At 62.2% G+C, this 11,646-nt stretch overlaps 2 protein-coding genes across 4 annotated transcripts; both read right to left on the bottom strand.

Moving 5' to 3' along the window:
- Window positions 1-90: 90 nt before the first annotated feature.
- Window positions 91-4,698, bottom strand: NHERF4 (NHERF family PDZ scaffold protein 4). The gene is made up of 10 exons (XM_021540494.2): window positions 4,648-4,698; window positions 3,274-3,301; window positions 2,992-3,056; window positions 2,581-2,792; window positions 2,239-2,425; window positions 2,020-2,156; window positions 1,742-1,946; window positions 1,383-1,579; window positions 805-975; window positions 91-646 (listed from the first exon to the last, which is right to left on the bottom strand). Exons 2-10 carry the CDS (start codon window positions 3,282-3,284, stop codon window positions 602-604), a joined length of 1,230 nt encoding a protein of 409 aa, XP_021396169.1. The 5' UTR covers window positions 3,285-3,301; window positions 4,648-4,698; the 3' UTR covers window positions 91-601.
- NLRX1 (NLR family member X1) lies at window positions 2,742-10,731 on the bottom strand. Of its 3 annotated transcripts, XM_077788014.1 has the most exons (14): window positions 10,652-10,731; window positions 10,014-10,044; window positions 9,764-9,914; window positions 9,541-9,668; window positions 9,303-9,363; window positions 8,848-8,945; window positions 8,040-8,656; window positions 6,238-7,652; window positions 5,352-5,438; window positions 5,017-5,268; window positions 4,648-4,924; window positions 3,274-3,301; window positions 2,992-3,056; window positions 2,742-2,792 (listed from the first exon to the last, which is right to left on the bottom strand). In XM_077788014.1, coding segments are annotated over exons 4-13 (2,958 nt in total). In that variant the 5' UTR covers window positions 9,662-9,668; window positions 9,764-9,914; window positions 10,014-10,044; window positions 10,652-10,731; the 3' UTR covers window positions 2,742-2,792; window positions 2,992-3,054. The 3 variants fall into 3 exon arrangements, with proteins under 3 accessions (XP_077644140.1, XP_021396166.2, XP_077644139.1); XM_021540491.2 differs by lacking the exons at window positions 2,742-2,792; window positions 2,992-3,056; window positions 3,274-3,301 and having other exon boundaries at window positions 4,301-4,924; XM_077788013.1 differs by lacking the exons at window positions 2,742-2,792; window positions 2,992-3,056; window positions 3,274-3,301; window positions 9,764-9,914; window positions 10,014-10,044 and having other exon boundaries at window positions 4,301-4,924; window positions 10,652-10,659.
- Between the last annotated feature and the right edge of the window lie 915 nt (window positions 10,732-11,646).

The raw sequence follows: 11,646 nt of genomic DNA on the forward strand, positions 1-11,646 counted from the left end.
CCCAGGCTTGGGAAGAGAGCCTGGATCCGGCCCTGGGACGTGCTGCCAAGTGGCAGAGCTGTCCATAACATCACCCACACAAACAGCAGCGTGGATTTGTCCTTTAATCACACCCCAAAAGGGCGGTGCAGGAGCAGGGTGGTGGTGGGTGGTGGACACTCGCTGCCCACAGGTTCAGGGAGAGGATGAGAGGAGAAGCACAGGAGAGATGTCCATGCACGTGCAGATCTGAGCCAACCCTCAAGTCCCCTGGGTCGTGGTGCAGAGGGCAGTGCCTCAGCTCTCCTGGGAACTCCCAGAGCCTGGAGCTGGGCAAGGGCTTCAGTGCAATGTCCTGAGAAATCCCTGGAGGTAGCTGGGCAGGCAAAGACACAGGTCTGTGGTCAGGTTACGAGGAGCTGCCACTGTGGTTGATAAAAGCTCTGAGCCAGCCTCGGTGAGCAGAGACGAGTCCCTGGGAGTGTCATGCTGTGAGCCAGGCATGGAGACACAGGAGCTGCGTGTGCAGGGTCCATGCTGAGCAGTGCTGAGGCCCGAGGGGCTGGACGTGGCCTGGGTGGAGGTGCTGTGTGGGAGAGCCCATCCAGAGGCTCCTGGGCTGTTAGAATGCCTGGCACAGCTTTGTGTGCTGCTCCTGGCGCTGGCTCTGCGGGGACACAGGTTGGAGGGGTCTTTCTGCCTGACCCCTGTGGCCAGGAGACCAGCCTCCTCCTGGCAGCACCACAGGTGCCAGGGAAATGTAAGGATTGGTGGAATAGGAGGGTGGCGGTGCTCAGAGCAATGCCAGGCAGTAACAGGAGTTACCTGTATGATCTCTATGCTGTTGGCAGCAGCCATCAGCCAGGACACAGGTCCCTTGGGTGCCACCTCAACGTCACAGAGTGCAGGGGAGCCACTGCGAGAGGGCAGGGAGGGCGTGCAGGAGCCTGAGGCGGGGTCACTGTCCTCAAAGAACTGCAGCGGGGACAGCCCGATCTGGAAGAGCAGAAGAGGGATGGACACACAGCCCCTGTGGAGGACACCCATGCCACCGTGCAGCCTCACAGCTGTGCCCACCTTGCTGCAGTCAGGGCACTGCTGCAGCCCTGCAGCCAGCACGGGGCTGCTCCAGGGACAGACACTCCACAGGCCCACCCCGAGCCATGGGGATGTCCTCTGGATCTGTCCCCCTAGTACCTCCCCTCTGCTTGCACAGGTAAATGTGCACAGCAAGGGGAGCAGCAGGACCAGGGGCTTTGCCCTCTGAAAGCACCTGCCTTTGACAGCAGTGTGGCAACAACTGCTTCTCAGCTGAGCTGCTGCTCCTCACTATCAGTTTAATTAGCAGAACGTTTAAGGACAGGGCTGCCCAGCCAGAGCAGGACCGTGCCCCCAAAACCTACCGAGTGGTAGAACTCATCACCGGCGGGGTCGATGACCAGCAGGGTCACCTGGTCCTCCCGGGCGCGGATCCTGTGCACGGTCTGCTCGTGGTCCAGCCCCTCGATGCTCTCCCCGTTCACTGCCAGCACACGGTCCCCTTCCTTCATCCCTGCCTGCTCGGCCGGCAGCCCCACATCCACTTCCCACAGGAACTGGCCTGCCACAGCGGGGCAGAGGCTCACAGAAGGGAATCACAGAGGGGAACTGGCTCTGCTGACACCCCTGTGCAGCGTCCCCTTGCAGGCACAGAGCTGTCAGCTCTTCCCAACCCTCAGAAGTGCCTTGCTCAGGTACAAACTGCCCCTCTGAGCCCCCTCACCTACTCCTCCCGAGCTGCAGTCATCCTCCTTGAGCAGGAAGCCGTAGCCAGCGGGACCCTTCACCAGGTGCAGCTCCCGGACCTTGAAGGGGAGCCTGGAGGTGTCTGCCAAGGCCGCCGTGACCCGCAGGCCCCGCAGGCGATAGAACTCCTCCACGGCGCTGGATGCCACCAGCAGTGTCACCTTGCTGCCGCTCTGCTTGAGCTGCATGGGAAGCACGGGGCGCTCAGCGACGTTCTCAGCCCCATCCCTCGCCCCCCACGCCGGGAGCAGGCACCTTTCTGGTGAGCTGCGTGTGGGAGTAGCTCTTGACGCTGTCCCCGTTCAGCTCCAGCAGCCAGCAGCCTGCCGGCACCCCCGCTCTGTCCGCTGGCCCGTCCTGCAGCACCGACAGCTGGAAGGTGCCCTTGGTGCCTGCAGGAGGAGCAGAAGGGGCACTTTGGGGTGAGCGAGGTGTTGCAGCAGGGATGCTCGCGGTGCCGGCATCCTGCTTTACCTTCTGGACACGACACGCTGAAGCCAAAGCCGCTTTTGTCCCTGGTGACGTGGCAGAGGCGCGGGCGGATGTCCTCCGGCAGCATCTGCGACAGGTCCCTGCCCAGGGATTTGGCTGCTTCGTAGGAGCCACCGTCCAGCACCGCCAGCAGGACCTGGTTCCCGCTGGCCTTGATCTTCTGCACCACCTGGAAGGACCCAGGCTGTGAACTGATGGGCTGGGGTCATGGTCACCCCTCTGACGGGCTGGGATCAGGGTCCCTGGGGTCAGCAGGGCTCATGCATCCCCCGTGCCCCTGGCTGGGGAGGACCCAGGCGTTCCCATGGGATGCTCCCAGCTTACCCTGAGGTGGTCCATGTGGTCCACGAAGTGGCCATTGACCTGGAGCAGCCGGTCCCCGTCCTGCAGCCCCCTGCGCTGGGCCACCCCCCCAAGCTCGAGCTGCCGGATGACGTGGCCCTGGCAGCCCAGCTCCTCGTGCAGGCAGAAGCCGAAGGTCTCTGTGCTCTCCTTGGTCAGCAGGTAGAAGCGGGGCTCCCCCACGCCCTCAGCATCTGTGTAGGGGCACAGCCCGTCAGCAGGGATCCTCACGCAGGTTCTCCACCCCATCCTGGGCTGGAGAGCTGCTCATCCCTTCTGTGTTCAGCTCCCACAGGTGCCCAGTGTGACAGAGCTCAGGGCCCCGGCAGTGCCCAGGTGCCACAGCCCCGTGCAGACACAAGGACACCCTGAAAGATGAGGGCATGCATTTACCCGTGTCCTCAGTCAGTGTCAAGGCAGGGTTGTCGATCCCAACTTTGGGGTTAAATTCAAATTTTCTGAAATGATAAAGGGAAGCACAGGCCATGTTAGTGCAGGACGGCCTTGCCCCTGCCTCCCCCAGCCTTAGGGAGCTTGTTCCTCCCAGAAAGGGCCGAGTGGGGCTTGTGCCTCCTTTTCCTTGGGAAAAGACAGAGTGGATTTCCCTCTTGGACCATTCCCCACATGTCTCCTGAGCCCCAGAAAGCCCCTGGTCAAGGGGAGATCAGCACTTACACGATGGACATCTTGTCTCCCTCGAGCCCTGCAGAGGGAGAGGAGAGGTCAGCACAGGAGGTGGGAGGCTGGCAGCAGACCCCACACTCTCGAGCACCCAGGGCTTGTCCACTCTCAGGCTGAGCCTGCCAGGTGCCAGGTGAGGGGTTTGCCAAGCCCACACAGCCCCCAGGCCCCTCGGTCTCTCAGCACAGGTTGTCCTTTGCCCTGTCACCACTGTCCTCCTGCATTCCCAACAGCAGGACCTGCTGCTCAGGGCATTCACTGTGGGGGCAAAGCAGGGCCAAGCAGATGGGGACAGTCCTGGGGGTTTACAGGGCTCTTCAGTGAGGGCTGAGAACATTCACCAGGACCCCAAAGAGCTGCTGGAGCCAGAAGGAAACAGAGACCTTCCCCGGCACACACCCCCCCATAAATCCCTCCACACCTCTCTGGGCACAAGGAACCCCAAACCCAGGGAGAGGAGATGCCTCCCCAGCATGTCTCCTCCACAAGGAGACATTTTCCTGCATGCCCCTGGCTCCTTTCCACAGGCTGCCTGGGCTCTGACATTGTCTTGCTCCACCTGGCAGCAGGGCCTGTGTGTGTGGGGAAGGGTCTCCAGAGGATTCCCTGGCATGGCACGTACCTTTTGTTTGCTTCATGGCTGCAGGGATTGCCAGAGGGAGCAAGGTACAGGGTGAAGTGGCAGGGAAGTGTCCCCGCCTCCCCCAAGACACCCCAGGTTTAATGGTTAAACAGCCCCGAGTCTTGCCTGCCCTCCCAGCCCCAGGGCACTGCCAGTGTGAGCTGGGAGCAGGGACCAGCACCCCGGGACACCCAGCTTGGGGACAGCTCCTGGTGGCTGCCAGGGGGACACCGGGCAGGGAGAATGACTGGGTCAGTGCTGGAGCAGAGCTGGGCTGCTCCATGCCAGTGCTGTGAGATGGGCAAAGGCAGAACCCTCCACTCCAGCTGGTGGAGGGGCGGCTCCACAATCCCCCCAGGAAGGGCACGAAGAGGAGATCAAGTCTTGGTACTAGTGTGCTTCAGTGGAAATAAAGAGGTGCACTTTAATGCTCCCAAAAGATTCACAGACAAGCCCCAATCCTGCTCCCTGGGGTGCAGGGGCTGGCTTTCAGCAAGCCCAGAAGAACACGTCCCATTTGCTCCTGGCCTGGTTTCTGTCCCATTCCCACACTTCAGCCTGGCCTGCAGATGAGGCTGAGCCCCACGCACCCAGCACCTTAGACAGCACCATCCACCCAGCATCTCCGGGTGGGCGATGGCACAGGGAATGTGCTGCTGGGCACACTCCACCGTCCCACCCCCGGCTGGTGGATGGGCAGCAGGTCAGAGGCTCCCATCCTGCAGTTCCCCCAGCATTTTCTTGACCTCGCTCTCGACTCGCAGGAATTTGGCTTTCCTCCAGGGATTGGCGGTCTGGCTGCGGCTGCTCTCCAGGTCCTGCAGGAGGAGGGCGAGGTGCTGCCGGACCCGCTCGCGGTCCCAGAAGGGCAGGTTCCTCTGCACCACGCTCAGGATGTGGGACCAGTAGTCGGAGACGTCGGTGCCCGCCGTGAGGAAAACCAGAGCCCTGACGCCGTCCCGGTCCATGCGCAGGCTGTCAAGCGCCCTCTTGCCATCCTCACTGATGTCGTTGAAGTAGAGGCTGGCACAGAGGCACAGGTGACACACAGGTGAGGGCCGAGGGGAGGGACAGAGGCGCACAGCACAGGGACGGGGATGGCACACCGCACTCACTGCACTTTGTCCAGCGTCTCGTGCCTTTTGGCCACCTCCACCACGCGCAGGGCCGCCGCGTCCGTCAGGGAGTTGTAGCCCAGGTTGAGCTCCTGCAGGTGCTGGTTGTGGGCCAGGTGCTGGGCGATGGCCTCGGCGCCGGCGTCCCCCAGCGCGGTGTGCAGCAGGGACAGCTGCCTCAGCGAGCGGTTGCCGGCCAGCGCCTCGGCCAGGTAGCGAGCGCCCTGCTCGCCCACGGGGTTGTTGGCCAGCCTGCGGGCACGGGAGCTCAGGGGGTGCCCGGGCACGTGGCGGGCAGCAGCGGCAGTGCCGTGCGGGGCTGGGGCCGTACTCACCGCAGGCTGCTCACCGCACACTTGTCATGCAGGAGCAGGTCACGAATCTCCTTGCAGGCGTCGGAGCCCAGGCTGTTGAGCTGCAGACTGGTGCAGAGCAAGGCGTGAAGGTGACAGACACAAAATGGTTGTTACCTGTGAGCCTGGCAGCCCTGCCCGCTCCTTTTTGCCCATCACCATCCTCCCTGGGCTCCCCAAACTAGGCCACTCCAGGTTTCCTCTCCCAAAGGGAGCACAGTGACACCGCACCGGAGCATGAGCCAGCAGAGCCAGTGCCAGTAGGGCGAGGGGAAGGGGATGGCGGAGCCTTGAGGAGGTGGGTGAAGGTCAGAGGAGGGATCGGGGCTCCATCAAGCCCTCCTGAGCATCTGGAGGAAGGAAATGCGGCACAGCCCAGCTGCACAGCCCGATCCATCTGCGCTGAGCACGTCTCGCCACCACCTGGGCGGCAGGAAGACCTGCAGCTCCACAAACCTTCTGGAACGCTTCTGGGAACATCTGCACAGCCCGGACTCCCACTTTTGGGACAGCAAACTCCTCACAGAGCTAACGACACTGATGATGCCGGGTAACTTCCCGTAGGGACTCGGGTCTGCCAGGACAGCTGGCAGCCCGCCCAGCCTGTAGCAGCTGCGGGGAACTTCCCAAAAAATTCCTGCGGGAGGGTGAGCTGGGACTGCAAATCCCAGCATGCAGCGCCCTGGAAAGGCTGCTCAAGGAGTGCTGCATGTTGGAAGCTGTAGTTCCCTAGGTCTGCACTGAGGATAAACACGTCCTTTCCTAAGTTTTCCATACCTGGGCTCCTAAAGCATCCCTGTGACGGGCAGAGGTGAGAGAAAACCTGATTTCTGAGCAGTGCCAAAGGGCAGGAGGAGGTGGTACTCACTGGAGAGCCTTGCATCGCAGCAGCACGGGGAAGAGGGTCCTCAAGCTGCCGCTGTCCAGGTTGCAGGAGGTCAGGTTCAGCTCCTCCACCTCGTGAGACGTGGTGCTCATGACAGATGCCAGCACAGAGCACTTGAGAGGGGTCATCTTGACGGAGGAGAGGTTGACAGCGCGGAGGGAGCGGACGGCCTCGGCCGTGAAGCGCTCGTTCTGGAACTCGTGCAGGAAGAACAGGTAGTCCATGAGCTCCGAGGGGGGCAGGCCCCTGCGACCCTTCCTGATCACCGTCTTCTTCATGGCCTTGGCGATCTCGAAGGCTGCCAGGTTCTTGATGGAGCAGCCCAGCTGCTCCAGGATGGCGCGGTTGCGGCGGGACAGGATCCCACCCATGAAAATGGGGAAGAGCTCAAAGACCTCATCATCCGGGGCCTCGTCGGGGTGGCGCATGGGGCCCTCCACGCCCAGGATGCTGGAGTTGATCTGGTCCAAGACATCGTCGTTGTAGTAGTCCTCCTCTTTGAACAGCTCCTCTGCCATGGTGTGGGCAATGGTGTCCTTGTCCTTGCCGCCCACCCGGGAGAAGTAGCGAGGGAAGATCTTGAGCAGGTTGAAGAGCACGGGGAGGAAGCGCAGGGGCAGCACCTTGGAGATGATGTTCACAACCACGGCCACATCTTCGCTCACCTTCCCGAGGACCTCCGACAGCTCCTTCCCCACTCTCTGGGCCAGGGTTTTCTTCTCGCCCAGCACCACGTACAGGGCTGCCAGGTACTCCTGCATGGCAGGGATGGTGAACACAAAGGTATGCTCCTTGCCCGGCTGCACGCACGGGCTGAGGAAGAAGCGGAAGACGTCGCTGCGGAAAACCTCCAGGAGGTTGAGCTCGCTTTCAGTCTTCATCTCCACCTCGAAGCACTGCTGCAGGTCCTCCTCTGAGAAGCAGGTCTTGCGGGACATCACCCCCTCGTAGGCCAGCTTGCCCACTGTCTTGGCCACGTACTTCATCATGGAGATGTGGGTGGGGTCGCTGCTATCCAGCACCTCCCCGCTGAAGTTGAGCCTCAGGAAGCTGGTGTAGATGCCAGTCAGGGTCTGGCTGGGAGGAACCGTCCTGGTGAAGTAGAGGAAGTGCAGGGTGGTGCACACCAGCCAGCAGTAGGAGGGCAAGAAGCAGGCAGCCGTTATTTGGTTGTGGCGCTCCAAGTTCCTCGACAACATCTCCACCAGGTTCTCCTGCTCCGCTGAGCGCCCATCCTGGCTCTCCTCTCCGGAGCAGCCGGGCTGGCTGAGGCGCATCTGGAAGTAGAGCTTCTGCAGGTTGGTGTCGGAGAAGCCGCAGATCTCGGCGTAGCGCCCCACATACTTGCCGGGGATGCGGCGCACGGCCGACGGGCGCGTGGTGACGATGATGCTGGCCTGGGGACACGGGCGTGGGTGAGCTTGGGGCTGCTCAGCAGGACATAACCCACCCAGAGGTGCACAAGGACCGCCCCATCCACAGGGTGAGGCTCACAAAGCTCCTGCACAAAGGGCACTGGATCAAATCTGGCCCAGGCAGAGGGGACAGAAGAATTCTCCCCATTCCCCCCCTAAATTCTGGAAGATCACAGCATTCATTACCTTACCAGGCCTCCCCAAAGATCCCACCAGTGACATGAGGCCACCTTGGTGAGTCCCTCCAGGAACAGAAGCTGCCTGCTTGCTCCCAGCCAAGCTGGACTGCAAACAATTACCAAAACATCCCCGTGATGCTGCAGGGCTCACCCCCAAACTTTCCCCAGCACCAAGCAGGGCAACACCCACCTCGGGCAGGAGGTATTTCCGCAGCAGGTTGACCACGATGGCAGAGGGAGGCACGGGCTCGTTGGGGTCGCAGCACAGCTCCGTGCCAGCCAGGCGGAAGTCCAGGTTGAGACGCTCCAGGCCGTTGAGGATGAAGAGCACCCTGAGGCCGGACGCTTCCAGCAGCGGCACCACGTCCCGGAGGTGCTGGTACTTCTTGGTGACCAGGCGCCGCAGGGACACGTGGGCGTGGCTGTGGGACAGGTCCTCGCAGGAGAAGGGGATGACCAGCTGGAAGCGGGGCAGGCGGCCGTGGCACCAGTCCACCACCATCTTCTTGATGAGGGTGCTCTTGCCCGTGCCCACGGTGCCGTAGAGCACCACGTTCTTCACCTGCCGCCCACAGGCGTCCACGTCAAAGAGGTTGTGGAGGCTGATCACCTTTCTACAGGGCTGCTGGAGCTGGTTCTGGATGGTTAAATCGGGGGAGGGCTTCAGAATCTCCTCCAGGGAGCTCTCCCGGATCACTGGGTCCACGTGGACGGCATCCAGAGAGAAGGAAGGGCCGAACTGCCTCTCCTCGTTGGGCTGGTGGCTGAACCACGCAGACAGGCTCTTCTGGTGCTTCTTGATGGCACCTGGAAGGAGGAAGGTGCTGGACATGACGAGGGTTGCTCACTGGCAGGGGACTGGGGAAGTTGCCTGCCCCAAGCCACTGCAGAGAGGGGACAGCACCCAGGTATGGGGAACCCTCACACTGCCCAGGACAGCAGCTGCCCCCACCCCGCTGTGTAGGACCCTCCCTCCAGACCATGGCTGCAAGACTCACCAGAAAAGGCCACGTTCCTCAGCTGGGACTGACCATGGCGAGAGGAGCTGGGCTGGGCAGAGCTCTCCTGGGAGTCTCCCTGGTAGTGAACACAGCTCCTGCAGGAGGAGGGAGAGTGTCACAGGGAGCAGCTCCAAACCCCACCTGGGGCAGGGTGGGCAGATCCCCAGCGAGGCTGTGGGAAGTGCTGAGAGGAGCCAGCTCGCCCCTTCCTTCCCCCACACCACGGGAGAGCGCAGGGCCAGGGCAGGGTGAAGCTAGGTCAGCAAGCCATGGGCTGTGCAATCCCAGAAAACCCGTGGAGAGGAAGAGGAGGTGGGCAGGACTCAGAGCAGGCAGGGAGGTGGGTCTGGGTGTCTGTCTAGGTGGAAGCAAAGCAGTGTCCCCGTTGCCAAGGCAGCCAGCTCAGCCACCCAGGTTCTGTGACAAAGAGCCCCAGCCGTGTGACACTGTACCTGGGGAGGGAGATGCTGCTTGTGCCAAGGACCTTCCTGAGGAAACACCTGCCTGCACCACCTGGTGGGGAGGAAGAACGCACATGGTCAGGGATGGCCCTCTCCAGCCCAGCAGGGCTAACCCCACCCAGCTTCACACCTTGCTAGGTGTGACAGGGCCAGGGGCTGCTGCCTGTCCAACAGGGACAGGCTTCCCTGGGGACAGGGCTGAGTGCCAGAGGCGCAGAGCCCAGCTCACCTGGCACGGCAGCGGCACACACGGACACGCTGCGGGTCCCCCTGCGCCCTGCCAGGCTCCGAGGCAGCTGTGCCCAGCTGCCCCAGGGCAGGCAGCTCTGGCACTGCACGGCCCGGGACATCGTCCACCTGAAAGACGGGGGAGGTGGCAGAGGGGCTCCGCGGCGCTCGGCAGAGCACGGGGGCTGCGGGATGTGGTGCAGCAGAGCCCTGCCCAGCCTTACCCGCCCCAGCGTGGTCCAGTCCGGCAGAACCGGCTGCGCTGGCGCTGACTCAGGCTCCCGCCCCAGCAGCGCTCAGCAGGGCGATCCTTCAGGAGCCCGGGCGGTGCTCACAGCCCCCGACATCCTGGGAAACTGAGGTGATGTCCCCCCACTGCACAGCCCCCAAAATATCCTAGGCTAGCTCAGAGGTCCGAGGCTGTGAGGGGAGGAATATCAGGAGATGGCAAAGATTCCCAAAAGAGGCTCTTACCCCGAAATACGTTGGTTCAGCTCTCTTTATTCTGTGATGTCCATGTGGAGAGAGGGGCAAAAGAGGATGAACAGGAATTGTCAGGGGTCTGTACAGACTTTGGACAGGGTGGGCTTCCCTGGCTCTCCCGTTGGGGCAGGAAGGAGGGTCCAGGATTATTAGATCAGAGCCACAGGGTCCCGGGGAAGGGGGCACAGAGTGCCCAGGAGCTCACTGTGACACTGAGGCACACGGCGAAAGAGATAAGCAAAGCCCAGCCGAGAGGAAGGGACGAGCAGAGTGACTGACTGACTGACAGACAGACAGACAGACAGACCGCTCGCTCACACCTCCTACAAGCCACGCTGTTTACAGTCCCTTTATGCGTGATCCAGGTGGAGAAATTTAGGCTCAGGGCCGGGGGCAGAGGAGCTGACCTTGAACACAGGTGTCCCGAGCTCGGTGCCTCTGCAGCGAGCAAACCCGCGCCGCGTTCCCAGCCCCTTCCCAGCCCTTCTGCTGAGCCGAGGGCCCTGCGGACGCTCCCGGGGACCCCTCTGGGACCCCCCGGCAGTGGTGGCAGCCGTGCCCTCCTCCCCGTGCCCTCCTCCCCGTGCCCTCCCGCGGCATGGCGCAGCCGGGGCTGGCGGCGGGGTTACCTCGTCCAGCAGGATTCCAGCCGGGATCGCCGAGCGCTCCAGCGGCCGGGCTGGCGGAGCGCCGCCCGGAGCTGCCGGGGCCGGCCCCGCTGCGGAGGCGGCTGCTTCGCTGGCAGAACTTCCTGCAACGCCATCCTGCAATGCAACGCCACCCTGCAACGCCACCCTGCCCCGTCCCGCCCCGTGCCCGGCGGCTGCCAGCTCCCCCGAGCCGCACGGAGAGCGGCTGGAGCCGGCAGAGACGCCCGCGGCTGCCCCGGCTTCCCTCCGCTCTCGCCAGATGTGCCGCGCCAGATGTGCTGTCCTCTGTTGGGAAGGATGGATAAATATGAGTGCCTGGCAGAAGATTTACAATAGTACAGCCAGGATGAAAACAATCCTCCCTGCTGGCTGGACAACGCCCTAACCTACAGATGGGTCCAAAAGTCAAATGGATTGTTCGATCTCAACCCCCAAAATGTAAAGTTCATCCCACACCTGTAACCCTCCCCTGAAGCATCAGGTGTCTGTGACCCCATTGGCCCAAGTCTTGTTCCAGCTCACCTTGAAGCCCCCTGATAAGGGGTCTCTGAGGGGCCAGACGCCCCCTTGGAATTTCCCCCCTCTTGGATCTTCCCCCCTCTTAGAACTTCCACCCTCTCCTGGAGCATCCTCTCTGCCCCTTGTCTCTCCCCTCCCCATCCCCTCAGGCCTTGCCCCGTGCTGCATCTGGCAGCTCCAAGCAAGACCTTTCACCATCCCTAATAAACCTGATATTCTGAGAGCAGCTTCAGAGATCTCTCGTCTCCATCCACCCAAACCATCCTGGAGCTCAGTGGTCCCTACACAATTGGGTGTGTCTTGTCCTTTTTCTCCTTCTTCATGCCCTCCATGTCTCACTGTGGTGTTGGCATTTTTCTGTTGGTTCAGGCTGGGGACACACTGTCCAACGTAGGTGACAGATATTGGCACGTTCTTGTCAATCCAGCCCAGGGAGTTTCTGGTATTTAATGTTT

This window comes from Lonchura striata, chromosome 23 (genome assembly GCF_046129695.1).
Source record: "Lonchura striata isolate bLonStr1 chromosome 23, bLonStr1.mat, whole genome shotgun sequence".
Lineage (NCBI taxonomy): Eukaryota > Metazoa > Chordata > Aves > Passeriformes > Estrildidae > Lonchura > Lonchura striata.

What these genes read in the sequence shown, in the direction of transcription:
- NHERF4 (XM_021540494.2), bottom strand. An exon ending in ACCACATGGACCACCTCAGG is followed by an intron (nt 2,426 to 2,580) that starts GTAAGCTGGGAG and finishes GGGTCCTTCCAG; the next exon opens with GTGGTGCAGAAGATCAAGGC. An exon ending in CTGCAGCTCGGGAGGAGTAG is followed by an intron (nt 1,580 to 1,741) that starts GTGAGGGGGCTC and finishes CCGCTGTGGCAG; the next exon opens with GCCAGTTCCTGTGGGAAGTG.
- NLRX1 (XM_021540491.2), bottom strand. Translation starts at nt 9,661, where the DNA reads ATGTCCCGGGCCGTGCAGTGCCAGAGCTGCCTGCCCTGGGGCAGCTGG. An exon ending in CTGCGATGCAAGGCTCTCCA is followed by an intron (nt 5,439 to 6,237) that starts GTGAGTACCACC and finishes GCTCTGCACCAG; the next exon opens with TCTGCAGCTCAACAGCCTGG. An exon ending in GAGACGCTGGACAAAGTGCA is followed by an intron (nt 4,925 to 5,016) that starts GTGAGTGCGGTG and finishes CCTCTGTGCCAG; the next exon opens with CCTCTACTTCAACGACATCA.